Raw genomic sequence first — 22884 nt, forward strand, 5'->3', positions numbered from 1 at the left:
TTAATTGATGTATCCCTAATATATCTATAAAATATCCAAAGAACAAGTCAATCGGATACGCGGTTTTAAAGAAAAAAATAAAAAACAAAATTTCTTTTTTTTTAATTTTTTTCGTAAACGGAAACAGTTTGAGGCATAATATCCAGTAGTAGTACATGTAGTAACAATACGAATAATCCTGCATATCAATATTTCATATTTAGCCAGGGGCGATTTTACCATGGTAGTCCGGCCAGGCCCTTTGACGAAACGTTTTTTGACGAAACGGCAGGACACCAGTAATATGACCACATGACACCCAAAAAAGGGTACTGCAAAAATATCTTAAAGCTTACTAGAAACTAAGTCAGAATTATATTCATAATATATGCGAGTGACAGGGACGCAAATAAAAACCTGTGTAAACAACAAAGACAACATTACTAAATATGCTTAGTGCTCAAGCTCGGCGCGCCTTGACCTGGCTAATTACTTTATGAATACTTAAATCTGTTTGCATTAACCTCTCACTTAGTGCGTCCCTCGCAAAAGGACGGTTTCATACATTAGTGTTCCAAGCGAAACAAATATTAATGATGTTTTGGATTTAAAACAATAATGGACCCTGCCTGCTACGCCGCGGTACCGGGTTCGAATCCCGGTAAGGGCATTTATTTGTGTGATGAGCACAGATATTTGTTCCTGAGTCATGGATGTTTTCTACGTATAAAATATATTATATATATGATGTTCTTGAGCTTACCGTGGACCTCAGTCAATCTATGTAAGAATGTCCTATAATATTTTTTTTTAATGGAGAAAAGAAAAGTCATTTTAAAAATATGCTTTTATAAATTAGTAATAATATATCGACTCGGTTCAATTTTTTACAATAAGCAAACGATTACTTTAGCAATTTTAAATAAAGTATAAAGTTATTTTTTAAGTGCTTATAATACTTACATGTTGCTTAACCAAAAAGCAAATTCATATCTTCAGGATTCAGCGTCATTACTGTATTGGTAATAACTCAAATACCTGTACCTAATACTGAGAATCTCTAATGTACTGCAAAATGCTGAGTGAATTTAAAATACCATAAGTAATATAAAATATCTATAATCTCAAAAACTTATCAGCTATCACAGCGCATGCAATTTTATCAGTTTTTATTAACCCCCGACGCAAAAACGACGGTGTGTTATAAGTTTGACTTGTCTGTCTGTCGGTTTGTCTGTCTGTCTGTCTGTCCGTGTGTCTGTCTGTAGCTATGATGCCACGGATGAACCGATTTAGATTTTTTTTTTTTTTTTGAAAGCTGAGTTAGTCGGAAGTGTTCTTAGCCATGTTTCATAAAAATCGGTCCAATATGTCGGGGTTTTTTTCAAAATTTTAATTTTGTGGTTAGGTTATTTACAATTTACTGACTTCTTCCGTTTCGCATGCAGCCGTCCAGATTAATTATCTAAAGGCCTTCGTTTGTTCACATTGCATTGTTCTCGCACAATGTGCCGATGATAGGAAAGTGTGGGAGGTTTCTTAAGGCTATACCTGAAGCTCACACACAGTATCTTTGTTTTGGAGTAAACTAATAATTATGAAAACTACTGACTGCTATAGATATTGAAAATAACCCCGACAAAGTGACCGATTTCCATCAAACATGCCTAAGAACACTCCCGACTAATTGAGCTTACAAACAAAGAAAACTAAATCTAAATCGATTCATCCGTTCGATGACACAGACAGGTTCTCAATTCGTCTGCAGGTATTTTTTTAAATGTTTGTTTCACGATATCTCCGTCGTTACTGGACCGATTTTGAAAAATTTCTTTTTGATTGAATGTATATGCATACAGATTGGTCCCATTTTTCTCAACCCAGTTCTGATGATGGGATCCTGGAGAAATCGAGGGAACTCCGCAAATCTGAAAGGCATACATATGGCGATTTTTGTGTTTTTAAAGGAACAGCATGCATTAACGTACGGAAAAGTGACATTTGGTGCAGTGGAACTGCTGATGATGGTCAGAACGGAACTCCTCAAATCTGAACGGCACGCTTATAGTGACTTTGGTATTTTTATAAGAACAGCATGCACTTACGTCCAGAATAGTGACATTTGGTGCAGTGGAACTGCGGATGATGGTCAGATCCGAACTCCTCAAATCTGAACTGCACACTTATACTGACTTTGGTATTTTTATAAGAATAGCATGCATTTAAGTTCAGAACAGTAACATTTATTTAGTTATGTTTGTTAAGAATATTGAGTTTTCAAGTCAAATTTTGTCAGGCTTCGATTTCTTATAATCGGCTTCATGAGGAATTGACGAAACTCCTCAAACCTTAACGGTATACGTATATTCATTTGTGTTGCCATCACATAATTAAAGTATTAAAAGCAGTTTTAAAAAATACATACACATTTCTACATAATCCAACATTAGCAAGTAGCTTTCACCAGAACCCCAAAGATGGCGGTTTTTTTCTTAAAAAATATTTTGTAATTATTAGGTTTTATTAAAAGTTTACGCTTATCGTTTTAGTTGCAATGTCACCTTTATTGCTTTTATGGTTAACTTTTATACCCACTCTATACAACCTTAGGAAACTTCTAAAGCCGCTTAGAGAGTTTAATATCCTTCATAAAATGTATAAACCAAGGATGACTTCTTTCATTTCTGAAGTCTATTATACTTGAGGATTTCCGGTGTACAGAAAGAACGAAGCGAGATCAGACTTTACGGTTTTACGTCTAGATGGAGCATTGGCCCCCTGGATGGACCATTGGCATTCCCTGGGTGCACCAACACCAATCTATAGAACGCGCTAACAAACTGTCTCACAGTTTGGCGAAAATTTAATTTAAGGTACTATGTAACTGTGTTTTAAGAATTCTTAAAATTGCTGTTTCATTTCACAGCAAGTTAAACCTCCCACACCTCGGACACTGGCGATCAAATATATGAAAGAGGCGCGTTCCTAGCACAGACTCTAAGCTCGTGTAAGTGAACGCGTACTATGCTTGTATTGTATGAGTGAAATATGTTCGCGTTTTTGACAGGCGGTAACTGTGGGGTAACCGAGAGGGGGTGGGCGGCGATTTCAGCGGGGAGCGGGAGTGGCCATGCTGTACGATAGTACTCTTTATTATACTGTGGTAGCGGCCAGAAAACGGTTGAGTCAGCCAAGGAATGTAAGGGTTCCACTTACTGCCTGTCTGATGGATTTCAAGAGGCTGGACTGTTTAGTTTCTCGTAGGATCTTTATTCTAGATGGGTATATTGGGTAACTTTCTTTTTTTATTTGATAAGTACCTAGTCACAATTCTGTTTTATATGCCTACAACCAAGGATAATTTTACATAGGATTTATAATCTTCATACTAAGAATCGTACCTCGATTTTTTAAAACATAAAAACACGCAAAACTATTTGTGGAAAATATGATTTTGCCCACTTCCAGGCTGCAAACAGCAGCGCCCTCCAGTTTCAAGCCTAAAAGGCAAGTAAAGATTTTCGCCTTTTTGAAAATGCTTATTATTGCGCGATTTATTAGAGGTAGTCTGTGTGACATTTTTCGAGTTTTTAAACGTTTCCTCTAAGCTTGCCAGTAACTCGTTTTCCTTAAGGCACTGTCACATCAAATGACGGCTTTAGTCCTTTCTCGTACTTGCAGGTACGGCTACTGTTAGCAGCAGAATTAGAATAGATTCTCCAAAATATCCAACATAAGACCATTTTCACACTATCCGATCCGATATCGGATGTCGGAAGGATTTCAATAGAAACAATCCAAGATGTCGCCAATAATGTATGGGATATCGGTCCGATATCGGATCGGATAATGTGAAAACGCACTAATACTTTCTCACTTTTTTAACGTCTATCAATGAGGATAACGATGCCGTTCAAAATCCTATTGAGTAACAATTTTTTTTTATTTAGTGTTATTATAACTATAAGATAGAGATATAGATAGAGAGATTATTATTATGTCGTATGGCTTTATTCCTGTTAAAATTTAAATTATTATACATGCATTAAAGTAAAATTACAATTTAACATCCAATTTTAATAGCCAATCCCTTGCTTCCGGTGTGATTGCCAGGAGGTCCTGCATATTTCCGGGGAACCTCCTTTCAGGACATTCTTCAGTTATGTGAGAGATGGTTTGGATTGGCTCCCCACAGTCACAGGCCGGCGACGGCCCTGGGGTGGTAATTGGTCAGAATCTACCTCCTTGTGGTCCACCCCGGGCAACGGCTTCACTCTGAAGACGGCTGAAAGATTCCGACTGTTCCTGGCAAGCTGGATTTGCTCCCTCTGAGCCTCCCAGCTATTCCTGTGTTCCTAACTCTCAAGATAGAGAGATTATAGATATTTTTATAGAACGAACAAAGTGACACTAGTGACTTCCTTCCGATATTTAGTTCATCGATACTATTGATACTTCTGACCTGTGTACGTAGCCGAATGGCACAAACGCTCACGAAACGCTCACGAAACGAAAAATATCTATCTCTATCGCTCTTGCGTATTGAGACAGAGCCTGACTACCTTTTGCGGCGTTCCGTTTTCGTTTCGCGTCGCAGATTATGTCATTCGGCTGCGGCACCTGGCCCCGTAGCCGAATGGCATTTCTCCGACGCCAAACGAAAAAGAAACGCCGCGACAGGTTATCTGGCTCTGTCACGCCAATACGCAAGAGCGATAGAGATAGATATCTACTAGCGTTTCGTATCGTGAGCGTTTCGTGGGCGTTTGTGCCATTCGGCTACGCACCCTGACTTTTTTTTTTCTTTGCGAAAAAAAAAATTTTAATAATAAATGCATTTAGTACAAAATCTCTTATCAACACAAACTTCTGCTAACCGTACAAGCACGGCGTCATAATTCATTGTTCCCGGCTTTAAAGGGACGGTTTGTGGCAAACCTTAGGGATTATCCTTTGGGCAAAGTTAACCGCTGGGTCATTGAGACCCTGCATTGTTTTTCGGGAAACAGGGACAAGGAACTGAAGGGACACTGTAAATAATACCATGATTGGAAATTTTAAACACCTAATAAGTAGGATTGTACCGACTATTGATTTGGCCGACTAGGCCGACTACCGACTAGTCGGCGCTTGGGTGGCCGATTAGTCGGCCAGAGCATAATTTTCGACTAAATTCATCAGAATTTTAGAATTACATTTTTGGTCCTTCGTTCGCGCTTTAAATTTTTTTCACAAGTTCAATTTTTTAAAGGTCTATGAAAATATTTATACATTTTCCATTTTTAACAACCGGTTTGGCTTAGTGGGTAGGTTAGTGATCCTGTCTATGACACCCGGTAGCCCTAAGTAGGACATTTATTTTTGTGATGATCACAGATATTTGTTCTTTTAACTAACCAAGGTATAACGAATTGGTACATAATACAATTATATCAGCTGTTAATTTATTTTTGTACTATTTTTCTATGACTTATAGAGTGCCGACTAATCGGCCTGTTTTGCCGACTAGTCGCCGACTATTGGCCGACTACAAATGTGGCCGGATAGTCGGCTTTCCCGACTAGTCGGCCACTAGTCGGTACATCCCTACTAATAAGTTTAGTATCGATTACTTGCTACATGTAAATTGAGAAGAAATGTTTAGACATACCGAACTAGAGTTTCTATATTTATGAACTCGAAAACCGATCGCTGAAAAATACCGGTTTTATGCTCTTTTACCTCTAATGAAATTTTATTTAAGTGTACCTACATAAAATTGTTCGTTCATCCATACTTATTACTTACTAATATTATAAATGGGAAAGTGTGTGTGTCTGTTTGTTTGTCCGTCTTTCACGGCAAAACGGAGCGACGAATTGTCGTGATTTTTTAGGTGAAGATAGTTGAAAGGATGGAGAGTGACATAGGCTACTTTTTATCTCTTTCTAACGCGAGCGAAGCCGCAGGCAAAAGCTAGTTTTCATATAAGTATAGAATCTTGTGCTCCAAAAGATTTTTTTTGGATACTCAATATACTTCGAAAATAAACGGTAAGGTTTTATAATCGTAGTAGTTATAATCGTAGGTACCTTTTTTTTGTTTAGGGGGGGAGGGGGGGAATGCGTTCCGCATACCGTTAGGGTGCGAGGGGGGACCCTAGTGGTTATGTGGGACTCCCGTATTGGCTAATAATGAGGCCGTAATCTTAGGTACCTAGCTCTAGCTACTGAACTACGCAAATTTTGAGGGTGCGTTCTTCGTTCGATGTACTTTACCTACTGATTGTATAAGTCTGTGCCTACTCATAGAGCACTTTCATCATAATCAAAGCTCAATTAAAAAATGCTATTCAGCCCATAATTCTTAATACCAGTCTATTGTTTTACGAGTTTAAAGACGGCCGTCAGTGGCACTCTCCGCTGTTATTTTCGACTTAATCCATTAGTAGATTAGATGGTAATGGCCGTAGCGAAATCTTAGACAAGATACCAAACGTTAGCGAACAACAGCTTGATCAAGTGATGACTTTTGCACTTCGAGCAATACCGGCTTTAGACAAGTCGGAAAGGAGGATCGGAAACAATATTATATTTTTATTTATTTATTCACACTAAGAGAATAAGTATACAACCAGTTTTCATGTTCGTTCAACAAGTTTTTTGGTTAAAATAGCGCCTACGTGCTCTTTGGTTCAAACAAGTCGATTTTATAAAAACAACCTGACACATATCGTTTTAAACATACGTTTGGCTGATTCAAACGGATAAACCGCAACAAGTCGAACTTGTTAAATTCACAATTCAAATTTCTCTCAGTGCAGAAACAAACAGTCATACATATATTTTTATCAAAATGAAAGTAACAGAAAATAGACCTTATAGTTTCATAAAGTTTGTAAGTAATAAAAAACAAAACAGGTTCGTATTTATCTTATTGTACAAAATATTTCTGACATTTGTTATGATGGGAACTTGCAAACATTGGCACTTGTCACTCACAAAAGCCTGCGTGCGTAGCCGAATGCATATATTACGCTCACGAAACGCTCACGATATATCTACGAGCGTTTCGTTTCGTGAGCGTTTGTGCAATTCGGCTACGTACACTGGTCAGAAATATATGACTATTCTTTAGAGGGCGCTGTTACTTTGACGTATGCGACAGTTCAGTAAAGTATGAAAACAAATAAAGGTTGAAAATCGAAACACTAATATCTACATAGAATGTACAGCTAAGTAATTGGAACCCTAGGTCACTCTACAACCATGTTAAAATGACAACCAGTAAGAGATTTCTCACAATCTGATTTATAACGTCACTATGACCTATGACATAGTTCAACAGTGGTTCAATTGGTTGACTGTGCGCATAAAATACGCATGCTGTGCAATCTCTTACCAAGTTTTAAGTAAATAAGTTCTTAGTAAGTAAGTAATTTTGTTAAATCTTATGACAAATAATAGTTATTTGTTATACAAGGGGGCAAAATTGTATTTTAACGCCGAGTGTGGAATTGAAAAACGAGCAAGTGAAAGGATTCTATAGTTGAACCACGAGCGAAGCGAGTGGTTCGAGAATAGAATCCTGAACTTGCGAGTTTTTTAACACACGATAAGTAAAATACATTTGCACCCGAGTGTAACACAAAACTTTTCCCCTCACTATAGCGAGGAAACTACAACGCAAAAAATGCGTTTATCACTGCTTTCAGTGGTTCCACAGGTGGTAAATCATCTTTATTACTAGATTCACCTACTTTTATGAATTTTAAAGTAATTAATTTGACTTTATTCAAGTTCAAATTACTTTACCCACTAGTGGATAAAATGCGTTTTTACCCGCTGGTATTAAAGGACAAAACACATGTTTCCGAGCTAGTGAGGGGGAAAATATCTTAACCATTAATTATAATATTACTTTATGCTACGACCTACGACGGCTACGACGCATAAAATTGTCATTTTGGTTAGGTAACCTGTAGTCATAAAGTGTGACGATAGCTGTTCGAATCACGTACTGGCATTCGTTTAATTGTTTAGGACTGAAAATGTTTCATTTGATATTGAAGGTTAAGACTACTCGGAGGTGCATATATTTTTGATATGGTGTATTTGGTACCGAATATGAGTTTTTAACAAATCGCTATGAATTTGCGGCGCTTGCCGTCGAAACGCTGGGCCCGTGGTCGACCGACACTAAACAGTTTATAAAAAAAGATGTATCGGTCAGACTAATAGGTGTCTCGGGGGACTATAGGGCAGGGTCTTTCTTTTCCCAAAAATTAAGTTTAGCGGTACAGAGGGGCAACGCCGCCAGCATCCTATTCACTCACTTCCAGAGGTCAGTTCTGTAGGTGATTTTTTATATTTAGTTTTAGCTTTCATTTTTTTTTTGTTGTGTACCATATTTATATTTATTGTTTTCTTACATTGAGTATTAATTTGGTACCACTTACATCAATTGTATCTACCATGAAATTAAATGTGATCTTCAACTCAATAAGTATACCATTTATTAAGCTAAAAAATAAAAACTGTGTGGCGCCCTCTCTACCAGTAAAAACATCAAAGAAACCACCTCGATTTTTCAGTGTTAAAATTAGGTTATGTGAGCCACTGTACCCGGCTGCTTGTTTTTATCTTGAGTTACTATTCCTTACTTTATCCTTAAGTCGACGAAATATACGTTTTTACCTAAAAACCGATTTTCTACGAACTTCTTGATGAAATCGTCCCTGTTTAATACTTACTTTTTCGTTTACATAGCCTTCATAAAAGTATTTGATAAGTATACTCAAAGACATATATAACTCCATATAGACAGATAAAGTCTAAGAAAAAAACGTACCTCAGTACCATACAGCAAAAGGTGCGGTGGCCTAGATGGCATTACACCTTTGGGGTACGCTCAGCTAGATGGCGCTAATATTAATATTTGACATTTTAACACATATTGAGCTAAGAATATGGACCAAATTGTCAAAACTGAGGTTCAAAAGTTTTAAGCCTGTGTCAAGAGATGGCAGTCTATGCACTGTGATGACACATTTTACTTTTACAGTAACTCTCTATAATACTCGATCCTCTTTGGCTTACTAAATACGTATAGTTATCGGAATTTGTTACGAAGTGAAAATATTGATAATATCTCCTAAACAAACTTCACAGAACTTTTATTCCGACTCAGACATCATTTCCCGACATTGTGACGTAAACTCCAGAGAGTAGGCGTGAAGAGTGACATCTTGAAATCGCGATACAAACTTTTTCTACCATTTTCGCCTGAACTCTTAAGGAGGACGACCCGAATCACCTTTTTGTAAAACAGTAGTCTTCTCCCCAGATTTTAACTTTATTGTAAACTAGCTTTTTCCCGCGGCATCGCTCGCGTTAGAAACAGACAAAATGTAGCCTATGTCACTCTCCATCCCTTCAACTATCTCCATTATAAAAATCACGTCAATTCGTCGCTCCGTTTTGCCGTGAAAGACGGACAAACAAACAGACACACACACTTTCCCATTTATAATATTAATATATAAGTATGGATGTATTGATAACATTTTCATATACGTAATTACTTTTATTACTCGCAGGTTACCCCTACGTTTTTACAATTGTGTTAGAGCGTTTTCACATTATCCGATCCGATATCCGATGTAGGAAGGATTTCAAAGGCAGAAATCAAAGATGGCGACTTAAAGGTATGGGATATCGGTCCAGATTATTAAAAAAAATATGTAAGTATGTATGAAAACTGTTTTACGTTGCAAATTTTTTACAATTATCAAATTCCTCACTGAATAAAATCAAACGTAGGAGCAATCATAGTATAGTCAAATTAAATAACGTAATACATATTAGATTAGTACCTACCTAGGTCAGTAAAGTAAGAAACATCTCAGATGAGATAACATGTCATTGTCGGCCCAGGCGAAGCCGACAACAACAAGCATGTGATCTGGGCTTTCTTATTAATGGGCAAGAGCTGTATACAATTTTTCTGTTCGTCGAAGCCGCGAAGCGGTACCTTCATTTAGCCCAGCGGCCTGAAATTTGACGCTTTCCGGCGAAGAACAAAATATTTTCTAAAATGACAATGGCTGGGAGGAAAATGAGGACTAGGTTTGTCTGGAGAATGGACGTCCCCTTTCCTCTTCTCTAATTACTGGCGTAAATTTATCAGAGACCGAAAATAAACTGAACAAAAAGTAATAACAATTAAAGTAAGTTCTAAAGTTGTCGAGCTTAATTGAGTTTAGATTAGATACCCAACATCTCGTTAGGTATAAATAGAATTTGGTTACATTTTAATATCTTCACCACACCAGATGGCAAGGGCTTTCTTGATTGTTCAAAAAGGGAAAATTGCATTTTCTCAAACACGCAATGAAATATTGTGTTTACGTTCCTTAAAATGGGCTGGGAAGTATCGCTTTTTGGGCGCAACAACTCGAGAGGACTGTAAAGGGATTTCATATTATTTTTTAGGCCTAAGCCTGCAAAGTAACTTTTTTTTATAAAATATTGTCCTTTAGAGCATTTTTTTTTATTTCATTGTATGTTTGAGAAAAGCACTATACATGCCTCGGCGTGAAAACGGATTCCCGGCCTCGTATCCCTATCCGGCCTCGCTCGCACTTGGCCGGAAATCCTCATTTTCCCGGCCTCTGATGTAATGTACTATTTATGTCATGCAAATTGGGAGTTCTTTCCTTCTTCTAAGCTGGAAAAATTAACAAGTAATTATTTTAAATGTAATTTGTTATTTAGTTTGTGTGATGATATTTGTTCCTGAGTCATGGATGTTTTCTATGTGTATAAGTATGTATTTATCTATTTGAGTATGTATATCGTCGCCTAGCACCCATTGTACAAGCTTTGCTTTATGTATAAAGTTATACATTTATACAATATGCAGAGTGAAGATTTTAGATTATCATAGGTATATTATAAGGAAATCTTCCTAAACGATTCAGTTACTTTTTAAAGAATTGTGGATTAATTATCAACCCATTCAGTGCTAATCATGACCCGTTGTCGTTTTACCCCTACGACACATTCTCAATACATACGGGGAAATCCATGTGTCCATGCTATCGAAGTAGTTCCTAATCCTACACCGGAGCAAACGACGCAACGGAGCCACGCTGTAACGTCATCGCCCAAATGAATTAATTAATTTTCTTTTTCTTGTTCTCTTTTTTTGTCTTTTTCTCTCTTTGTTTTTGTTATCTAAGTTTCGTGACGCATTGGTTATACTGTAAGGTCATGTAAACATGTTTTTTACATATATAAATAATAAATAAATAATGCCAGATATTAGCTCTAAGCACGATATGTCAAAACTGACGTGTTTATTTGAAAATGTTCATTTCTGACAGTGACATTTCCGACCCATATCCTCTCTAGATCTAATATTTGACAAATCGTGTACAAACCGGGCAGATACATGCAGATTACATTTTTAGAATACCGAAACTATAAGCGGATCAAAATAATCCCTTACAGTCATATCTAAACGACACATCCGGGTCTTAGATTATTCATAGTAACTTTTAACCGCGTCAAACGAAGGTGGTTTTTAGCATATCAAGAGCGACAGTTGAAGTTGTTTTGGTATTAGTAAGGTTTTTCACACCACACCGAGTTTGCTTAGATATTTATACTTCCTGAGTTTGTCTCGTGGATTTCTCCTGGGGCTTGCTCTAAATTGGATTTCGAGCGAAAAATTACCGAACCACTTTCCAGGTAAAAGTCTATTTGTATAGGTTACAATGTAAGAGTGATTACATTTTGATTTCAGCCGCAAATGCACTACTGCCGCAATATTTTTGTGTGATTTTTGTGTGATTTCTCCGACTGGATTATTACCGTAAATGTCGAAAACCCTGACAGAAAGATTTCTACTACATTTGCCGCACTGGCGTAGCTTCGGACAGGATCCAAATGTCGTCGTATATTTTTTCCCCTTTTCGGACCAATTTTCAATGCTGTTGTGTATTTGATCTTAAAATAGAAGCAAATTCAAATTAAACTTACCAATGGCGCCAACCAGTAGCCTTCTTTGTGACATTATGTTGTGTGACCTGAAACAATAACGTTTTAATCAATTATTGTCTTCTGAAAACGCTTTAAGGAACTTATGTTATTATAATACTTATAATTGAGAGAGTAGCTAGGGCTGTGAACTAGACGCACGCAACAAGCTTCGTCCAAGAAAGATTCATTGAAGTCGATACATTAATTTAGTGTAAGGCCTGAAGGCTCAGCCACGACATTGGGCTAAGCGCGACAGCGGTGAGCGGCGGCCATACATTGGAGCGAGACACAGCGATGGGACTTTTCATTCGCACGTATGGCTGCCGCTCACCGCTGTCGCGCTTAGACCAATGTCGTGGCTGAGCCGTGAGTGGACGGTCGGAACGGAGCGTTCGGCGGGGCGTGCAGCGGAGCGGGCGAGCGTACGTCCACCCTATGCAAAACATCGACTCAGCCTGCCAATTACGCTTGCAATTTTATCATTTGTCTATGTGGATAAAGCATCCGTCACGTTCTAGCAAGTATGTCAGTGTGAGAGTGACAGATGTCTTATCCACGTGGATAAGTGATAAAATTGGAACCATGATAGCCCTGCAGGTCAGTTGTATGAGTCTAGCCTTCATCCAGTCCGTGGAATAATCAGATATCTTAACAGGCGTAGAGCAGCAAAAGTGTCAATAAATTACAGTAGCAAATCACTCCAGATTGCTTAATAGATTCTAGGTACTGTCACAGTATAATAAAGAGTACTATCGTACAGTATGGCCACTCTCGCTCCCCGCTGAAAGTGCCGCTCACCCCCTCTCGGTTACCTCACAGTTACCGCCTGTCAAAAACGCGAACAGTCGATCTGTCATATCTCACTCATACAAGCATGGTACGCGTTTACCTATACAAGCTTAGAATGTGTGCCAGGAACCCGTCTCTTTCATATATTTGATCGCCAGTGTCTGAGATGTGTGGTACTGTGGCGCCACCCATCGTTTTTACGAAGCTTTTCATACTCAAAGTTTTCATTATCTAAACCTGTAACCTCTTCATTTAAAGGTACTCGTAGTCCTATTTGTAATGCGCTGGTAGCCTAGCGGTAAGTGCCAATGAGTTTTTCGGTGCGAAATGTCACTTGATATTTGCCAGTTGCTTTCCGGTGAAGGAAAACATCGTGAGGAAACCGGACTAATTCCAATAAGGTCTAGTTACCCTTCAGGTTGAAAGGTCAGATGGCAATCGCTTTCGTAAAACTAGTGCCTACGCCAAATCTTGGGATTAGTTGTCAAAGCGGACCCCAGGCTCTCATGAGCCGTGGCAAATGCCGGGATAACGCAAGGAGGATGATGACTCGTAGTCCTATTTGTCACAGCCTGGTAAATTGATAATGACAGCTCCTGCCAATTTCAATCTAGTCTCAGGCAAAACTTATTTAACATAAAATACAGCTATCTATAAATAGACACATCAAATAGAAAGAGAAAGAACATTATCAAAAAAAATACCCAGGTAGGTAGTAGGTACCTAGTAGTGTCGTCCCGCTTTGTCACACATGTTGATTTGAAAGGGATGACACTACGCCCTGTTTTTATTGGATTCCGTTAACTTTAAGGGAAGGTTCTTAGATCAAATACTATTAATTTCTGTAAGAAACAAGCGTCTTATATTTACGGTTATCGAGTTATTAAAAATATTAAGAAAATTACTGAACACGTGTGTGACAGCCTTTACCAATTCCTAGTGTTATTTGTTTTGACATGTGCCGTCAATCACTTGAAGTGTCAAGTGACCTGTCAACTTGAATATAATTATTAAGGGTCTCTCACACTAATAAATTCATTTATTATGAATGAAAATGATGAAGATGATTTTTTTAATTAAAAGTGGTATACAGGCGGTTTCTGATAATGAACCTAACGACGTGTCGAATTTAACGGAAAACAAAAAAAAACACGGTGTATAATGGTGCCACTTTTTAATGTTACTCTTTTTGGTGAGACTTTACATGCTTCGTAATATATTTTAGTAAGTAGGTACCAGTTATATGTCAAGCTTCATCTAAAATAGCAAACCGGTGTAACGAGTAGGTACTAGGGATGTGCCGACTAGTCGAGAAAGCCGACTATCCGGCCACTTTTGCAGTCGGCGCGGCGACTAGTCGGCAAAAAAGGCCGATTAGTCGGCACTAAGTGACAGAAAAATAGTACAAAAATAAATTAACCGCTAATATGGTTGTATCAACGTACCTATTCGTTATGCTCTTGTTAGACAAAAGATCAAAACTTCGTGATCATCACAGATATAACTGTCCTACCTAGGACTATCGGTTTCATAGGCAGGATATTAGGCAGTGCCTACATAAATATTCCTGTAGACCTATAATAAAAAATAATTAAAATCGCGGACGAAGGACCAAAAGTTCTACTTAATTTAGTCAAAAAATTATTATGTTCTGGCCGACTAGCCGACTAATCGGCCACACAGGCGCCCACTAGTCGGTAGTCGGCCTAGTCGGCTTAACCGCTAGTCGGTACATCCCTAGTAGGTAAATATCTAGTGCATACGTGAACGTTTCTGATACGAGACAATGCTCTGACCTTGCTTTGTGCCCTCTATTTCTACTTGAATGTAGATCAAGACAATTCTAGGTAAAGCCTTATGCAGAACATGCTTTGGTTTTTTGATAGCGTCAAACATGGTAAACATTAGGTATAGGTAAGGTGCATTAGGGTAATTTCGAATCACAGAAATGCTCGGCTATCTAATTTCGTAAGGGTAATCTTGATAATCTTGATATGACGGAAATAATGGTGGTTTTTATATGAGTTTCGAAATTATCCTAATGCACCTTAGTATGCAGTTCTGGCAAGCGATCTTGCTTGTGAGATGTTTTTTTCGTTGGAATCCGTCAATTTTCAGCCCGCTGCCGCATACTCCCGGATCCCTCATATATAGAAAACAAGATACCTCACTTTAAGTGCGTTTTTACATTATCCGTTCCGATATCGGATGTCGTGCTGATATCCCAAACATTTACGCCGCCATCTTTGATTTTTTCCTTTGAAACCCTTCCTACATCCGATGTCGGATCGGATAATGTGAAAACGCACTAAGGGTCGGTTGCACCAAACCGTCCGTTACCGAATATAGCGTTCGCAAATTTTACTGCTAGGTACCTGTGACTGATGCAACTGGCCCTAAGGCACTAGGTTTGTAAAGCTACGTTCACATGGAGCAATTTTTCCCGTATACCCGGTGTACGAGATTTTATCGAATATCGTAGTAACAGTAAAATATGTATGGCAACTCTGTAAATCGATCACACGACGTCCATGCGAGAAAATCTAGTGTTCGAGACATATTTTTTACCTTATACCGTAGGGTCTTGCTATCGGGAGTGCGAGATTCTCGTGACGACTTTATCGAATGCGAGTGGCGCTTATGTTTACGTTGATTCGTTCACACGGGCACACTGGTTTCTCGTACACGTTATGTTTGTGACGTCATTGGCGAATGGAAGATGAATTGCCGATTGCATGCGGGAAAAATCCGAATGGACCTAGTGTGAACGGCTGTCTCGCATACGGTAAAACCGGTTACGAGAAAATATCGAATCGAATAGTCGCCGTAAGACATAGCCTAATATTTCCCTACTATCAAGAATCCAAACATGTCAACGTCCGGCACGCATAGTGGTTGCATCACGGCGCGTCCTCGGAAAAAAATATTTCGCAAGTGAAAGCCAACATCGCCGGTGGCGCAAACGCGCTCGAAGGGTAATTAGCGATCTGATGGATGAGATGAGATGACTGCTTACTCCGAATTCTATCGCCGCGCTACAAGTACATGCCGGGGGCCGCGAGTTCGCGGCCCATTCAGTGGTGACACTGGTGACGACCTTCGCGCCACGCAATAGAATTCAATGTCAGCTGCTCGCGTGCGGTCCGATTGTTAATGTAGGTATGAATTTAGATTGGTGGCATTGTGTGAATATCAAAGGGAGTTAGCCTTCTGTACTTGTACTATTATATATTCTGTGACGATAGGGAGATATTAACAGACTAGGTACTGTATGGAAATTAAATTCAATAAATTATATTATAGCTTAATAATACGTCGTTCCTCTTCAGAGAATACATATCAAATTGTCACTGGAAGTAATGCATATAATTGTTCATTTATAATAAGTTAACGCTTTATCTAATATTTATTAGTAACAGCCAAGATTACGAACTTACTTTCAAGAATATTTAATGTAAAATTTCTTCGCTTAAATTTTATATGGGACGCGCTTAAAAGCATAAGCGGTAGGTTTTATTAATTTAAAACTCACAAAAGAATATGTACCTACATAAAAAACAGCAAAATGCTTGCGATGCGAACACTAAAATATTATAGTGCGAGAGACAACGTTTGATCTGGCTCTGTATTGAACACAAGAAACGTTTTAAAACATTCTGGTACCATTTTCTGATAGCAAGCCATCAAATCGTTTTGGTAAGCGATTCTCATACTATTTAGTATTTACTCGTATTATTTACCGTTTCGTCCACTTCATTCACCAGTCCGTCTCCCGAGCGTCGCGTAAGCTTTTACCACAGTCTTTGACTAAACGGTACGAAAAATTTAAATTTGAAAAAACCCCCGACCGCGACATAGTAGACTGATTTTCATGAAACATGGCTAAGAACACTCCCGACTAACTCAGCTTTCAGACAAAAAAAATCTAAATCGGTTCATCCATTCGGGAGCTACGATGCCACAGATAGACAAAGACAGACAAACAAACAGACAGACAGACAGACACGTCAAACTTAATAACACGTCGTTTTTGCGTCAGGGGTTAAACAATATGTTGTAGCGTATTTGGGCCGACGTTGCACCAAAGTAGCGACAGCTGTCATAGACTAAGGGCCGGTTGCAAGCGTTCGTTAAATATTATTGCATGGGAAGTTCCATAGACATCTGCTGAGTGACGATGATGTGTCTGTCAAATGTGGTTGATGCAACTGGCCCTAAGTAGACTAGACGGCGTTGGGTGATGCTAGTAATGGCTCTAAAGTATGTGCAATGAGGCCGTCACAACTTTACTCGGACCCTACACTAAGCATGATCCACGGGCCACAAAGAAGCGGTTTATTAATAAAAACACCTCAGAGTTTTCTTTTTAAAGAAGCGAGATCAAAATCTCGTTTAATCTAGATGGAGTGCGGGGCAACGTTCTTTGTATTTATAGTCGAGTCATGTCTTTTTTACGCGTAAAACGAGGTTTTGATATCTACATAAAATATTTACACGGTTAATGTAAAAGCAAGAATATATTTTTGATTGTGTCTTTAGAGACACGCTCGGTTTTTATAGTAGGAGATCCAGCATTATGATCATTTATTTATTAGTTATAGAAATAGATAATAGACAGATAATCTTTATATCGATAAGTTGGCCTGTAGATTGAATAGTTAGTTTGCCAATATGAAACCAAAAATGGTTATTCTTCGTTTTATTTTTGAAATTACGCAACTGCTCGCTGTGTTAGAGGGACAGAAAATTTTAGGGCCTCTTGCACCAACGAAAATGGAGGGTTAACCCGTGGGTTAACCAACTATTTTGTATGGAATTTGACAGATGACAGCCCACTAACCCTGAGTTAAGTGGTTGGTGCAAGTAGGCCTTACAGAGATAAGACAGCGCGTCAATGTATCAAATCGTCACTACTTTTAAAAAAACTTGTATCTTCGTCTGTCAATGAAAAGAAAATTGTAGTAAGTATGTATGGAATGCATATAGACTTACTGCCTTTTAACTTTGAGGAACAGCGTGAGATACGAGATTTTTTAAAAGTAGTGACGAAATTCCTCATGCTTGTTCTTAAAGCCGTTAAAATGACATAACAGAATGATTAATCGTGTAATATCCGCAATCCGTGACAACCGCAAAGAATGCAGTAACTTGGAGTAGGTTTTTCTCTGTTCGTTTACTGTCGCCCAAATACCATTAAACTTGCCACGGGTTTGACACAGACATATTCGCTAAGATCTGCAGAACTTTTTTTTTTTTTTTAGTATGAATAGGTAGACGTTTGACCACTTCCTTGCGTTATCCCTGCATTTCATGAAAGCCTGAGGTCCGCATTGGTAAATAATTTCAACTTATAGAGTAGACCGTGGCGAATTGGATCAATTTTGGGTTACGGCATAGCCACGACATTGGTCTAAGCGCGGCAGCGGTGAGCGGCGGCCATACATTGGAGCGAGACACAGCGAAGGGACTTTTCATTCTCACGTATGGCTGCCGCTCACCGCTATCGCGCTTAGACCAATGTCGTGGCTGGGCCGTTAGTGTCAAATAAAAACGACATATTTTCAAAGCGATATGTCATATGCCCTTAGTAAGATAAATGGACCCATTACCAATCATTGAAAAGTTTTTAACTTTAAGCCAGAATCTAAAATATGGCGCAACCGATTACTCGGCCGAATGTTCGGTTCGGTAACAGCTGAACCGAATGTTCGGGCTAAGTGCGTTTTCACATTATCCGATCCGATATCGGATGTCGGACCGATATTCCATACATTACAGGCGCCATCTTGGATTTTTTCTATTGAAATCCTTCAACATCCGATATCGGATCGGATAATGTGAAAACGCACTAATATTCGTATTCGGCTAAGTCCGTATTCGGCCCATCTCTATCACCAATAAAAACTAAGACTAAGCATAAACCTCAGTACCTAATTATGCTTTATTTATAAGCAATTTTTAAAACAATAATCAACACACGCTCGAAGAAAGGAAGCTAGTTATGCAGATATTACAAAATATATTCATATGTCACTGTCATTTGATATTTGCCAGTCGCTTTTCGGTGAAGGAAAATATCGTGAGGAAACCGTACTAATCCCAATAAGGCCTAGTTACCCTTCAGGTTGGAAGGTCAGATGGCAGTCGCTTGCGTAAAAACTAGTGCCTACGCCAAATCTTGGGATTAGTTGTCAAAAGCGGACCCCAGGCTCCCATGAGCCGTGGCAAATGCCAGGATAACGCAAGGATGATAATGATTCATATGTCACTGTCAGTGACTAGTGGTTGGTTAGTGATGTACCGGTCCCGGAAAAATTCTCCAAGCGGGGAATATTCCCTACGGAAGGAAATTTCCCAAGAATAAATATATACTAGTCGTGGTAAGGGTTCCAGTGTACTTAATACGCACTGTACACGCACTGTACAAAAAAACAGCTACTAACCAAATGCGGTCATATTCATATTTATTATGTATTCGATCCAGTCATTAATAAAACATCAATTGCACGTAGGTATTAATTTGCTTGTCAATTGCGTAACATGTTATTACACACACATTATTCATTACTAATCTGGCATTGCATGTTTGTTCGTACATGTGACATTCCATGGCTAAAGGGTCCTGCTTCATGGACAACAAGGACCATTTTATCAGAATTTTATTTTGGTATTGGATGAAATAGTAGATTAGGTACATACCTAAGAACTGTCTGCGATCACAAGTAATATTTTTTTAATAATCTGACGAACTAAATAGTTTTCCTATATACCTACGCCTTTTGTCGGCGTAGCGAAGGTCAACAAACATGACTGTCATCTGTTTTCTTTTCGACGGGAAGCGGTAACTACGTTTAGCGCAGCAGCCTGAAATTTGACGCATTCCGGCCGCAGGACAGAAAAGGACTTTGTTACATTTGCAGCAAAAGGCACTTTAAACGAGGAAAGCCGCAAAATGTTCGGTTCGGTTTACTAGTTTCTACTCCATTTGTTTGAAACGAAATTGTTAGGATTACCAGTTCTCTACTCATTTATTTATAGTTAAAGCGGGTTTTAATGGAACATGATCCGCCAGACAATAACACATTGTACACGCTTGTGGTGTATTACACGTAAATATATTTCATAGCCCGTAAGTAAAACCAATACGGCCAAATTGGGCACGCATTTTTTTAATGTTTCAGTAATAGGTACATATTAATAATTATAATAACTACCTAGTTAAGCTTATAAAATAGGATCAGTTAATCTTGCCGCCCCATTTTGGGAAAACATATTAATAAATATTATATGATAATAAACTTGCATGCCAGCGTGCGTAGCTGAATGGCATTTCTCCGACGCGAGACGAAAACGAAATGCCGCGAAAGGTAGTCCGGCACTGTCACGCCAATACGCACAATCGATAGTGATAGTGATATCTACGAGCGTTTCGTTTCGTGAGCGTTTGTGCCATTCGACTACGTACCCTGCTCCCACAAAAACCTTTCTCTCAGAGCTATGGCCAGTTCTAGGGTAAATATGCCCCTGAGTTACTCATTGAAAGAAGTAGATGTACTCGTACTTATCTATTTAATTTGTAATAGTACCTAAATCATTGCTGCTTTCAAATATAAGCTAGCTATTAAAGTTTTATTTTTAGTCTTAGATTACCTGCATGTGCAAATTCGTTCATGTAAATAAGTTATTGATAAAAAATGCCTAAAATGTCGTCATATACTTTCCTATGCCTATACTCATATGTAGAGGCGTGTATTTAACTCTATCAAAGGATGTCATGTCACGTCATGTCGCAGGCGTTACCGACGCGACGGCTTGAAAAGCGTTACGAAGTATAAAGGGAACCACTTTTCCATACTCTCTGAAAATTGACGTTGCGAAAAATATTTTTACTTGATATAAATTTGATATACAGCGACGACCCTTTATTTGACTTTGTTTTCAAAGTTTCATCATGGGAGCGAAAAGCAATTTCTGTAAATTGTAACCACTAAGGGACCCAAAATTAATTGTTTTGTTTTTGGATTTAGATCCATTTTTAAATCAATACAAGTTTAAAGTAGACTTTGGAATAGCTAGGTACACTGAGAGAAAATACAACCAGTTTTGATGTTCGTTCAACAAGTTTTTTGGTTAAAATAGCGCCTACGTGCTCTTTGGTTCAAACAACAAGCTACTTGTCATTTGAATCGGCAATATATTTGAATCAACAAGTCGATTTTATAAAAACAACCTGACACATATTGTTTTAAACATACGTTTGCCTGATTCAAACGGATAAACCGCAACAAGTCGAACTTGTTAAATTCACAATGCAAATTTCTCTCAGTGTATGTATACAAAATTATAATATACAGTCAACTCTAGGCCACTGTAGAACTATGACATAGTGAAGTTATAAATCAGATTGTAAGAAATCTCTTACGGCTTGTCATTTTGACATGGTTGTGTAGTGGCCTAGGGTTCCAATTGGTTGACTGTGCAGAAGAACTTAACACCTTGGAGGACACTAAACGCCTCGCCTATAGGCGTAATCCCATTGTTCTTTCTATTGTGTCTAGAGTAATGTCCAACAAGATGTTAAGACGCTACAGGAGCGAAAATTCTAAAATGTAAAGAAGCCCCCCTTTCAATTTGGGAATTTTAGTGAAATAAACTAGTGTTATTAACTAGATTTATCGAAAAAAAATTGACCATTAAGAACAAGTCAGTTAAAAGATATTGCGAAAAACTTTTTAAAATCGAGGTTCCGCTCTCGACTATTTCCTCCTCCAAAACTTAATCAATCGGAACGAAATTTGAAAATCTGAATAACAATTAAATAACCTGTGTCGGACCGTTTAGCTTTTTTGGCTAATTGTTACCAATATTAAATATCACACGTTTTTTTGCGCCATAATGAAAAAGGCCGTTATTGGAAATTTTTGATTGGCTCTAGCGTCTTTAAAAATAAAAATATCTAAAAAATCAAAACGGTCCGACACGGATAAAAATGATAATAATCTGTGTTGAGAAAAATCATTGCTCTATCTTCAAAAACCAGGGAGGATCTAGTCGAGAGCGTTTGTATGGAGAATTGACCCCTCCTGTATCGTCTTAAGAGGGTACAGTAATCTAAAAACTTTATATTTTTCTACAACTAATGGTGCCTACCTATTTCTGAATCTATGGCAACGAGTTTACAAATAAACGTCAACGTCCGGGATCATCAAACGTCTTACAACACTGTTAGCGATAAAGCAACACCCAAAGCGAGTTTAAAGATGTTTTTTCTAATCGTTTTCTGCTGCGTTCATCGAATGTTCTAACGTAATAAGATGACTGAAAGTAGGTATTTGTTGAATTTATAATTTTCTTTCAAAATAAGTGCTTGGTCGTAGAAAAAGTTTGTATGCAACGGTGTTTAACTGAGTCAAAAAATGCTCGTGGCGTCTTTATTAACAATTTTCGGCTTCGCCTCAAATTGTTACACCAGTTTTACTATCCATAACAGCTTTCTAACATTTTTCCATAACACAACACAACTTCTTCAAAATAATTCACAACTTCCTACTTAGTCTGTAAGGTCGTTTTTACCTAAACGTTGACACGCAAGTTGCGAGCTTTAGAAAGTAACGCCAGTATAATCGACCAAAAACAAACGAGATATAATCAAGTTTGCAATAAAATTGACCTTTGCGTTGATGATTTTTACTATTACGTTGGCCAACCTGGCAATTTGGAAGATTTCGTATATGAGAAACTATAGTTATGCGGTTGACTTGTTAAGCTGTATAGCAATTGAGATGTTAATTGGCCTATCATCTTTATTCTTTTCTATTTGTATGACCCCTTCTCAATTTTGATAACATAATAAACATGTTATGTCATCTAAATCGGGGAGTCATTAACGACACATAGTTTTAAAGTTGCAGATTTTCATTAATCGTGCAATGTCAAAGAAGTCAAATCTTGTAAACTAGATTTAAGTCACATATGATTAGGTATTCGATTCTGCTAACTCTATCACAAACGAATATGTAAGCTAATAATATCCAAACGGGTTACTCACGTTTTTAAATCGAGTATCTACTGCTCAATATGTGTGATTACTGGT

The 22884-nt window shown here is 38.1% G+C and overlaps 1 protein-coding gene across 1 annotated transcript in view; it reads right to left on the bottom strand.

Annotated features, from left to right (window-relative positions):
• The window catches only part of LOC125241111 (protein obstructor-E-like), a 93907-nt gene that overhangs the window by 43904 nt on the left and 27119 nt on the right, over positions 1 to 22884 (bottom strand). Inside the window, exon 2 of the mRNA XM_048149437.1 lies at positions 12003 to 12049. Coding sequence (XP_048005394.1) covers positions 12003 to 12036 — 34 coding nt within the window. The 5' untranslated portion in view covers positions 12037 to 12049. The remainder of the gene's footprint in view (positions 1 to 12002; positions 12050 to 22884) is intronic.

Source organism: Leguminivora glycinivorella, chromosome Z (genome assembly GCF_023078275.1).
Source record: "Leguminivora glycinivorella isolate SPB_JAAS2020 chromosome Z, LegGlyc_1.1, whole genome shotgun sequence".
Lineage (NCBI taxonomy): Eukaryota > Metazoa > Arthropoda > Insecta > Lepidoptera > Tortricidae > Leguminivora > Leguminivora glycinivorella.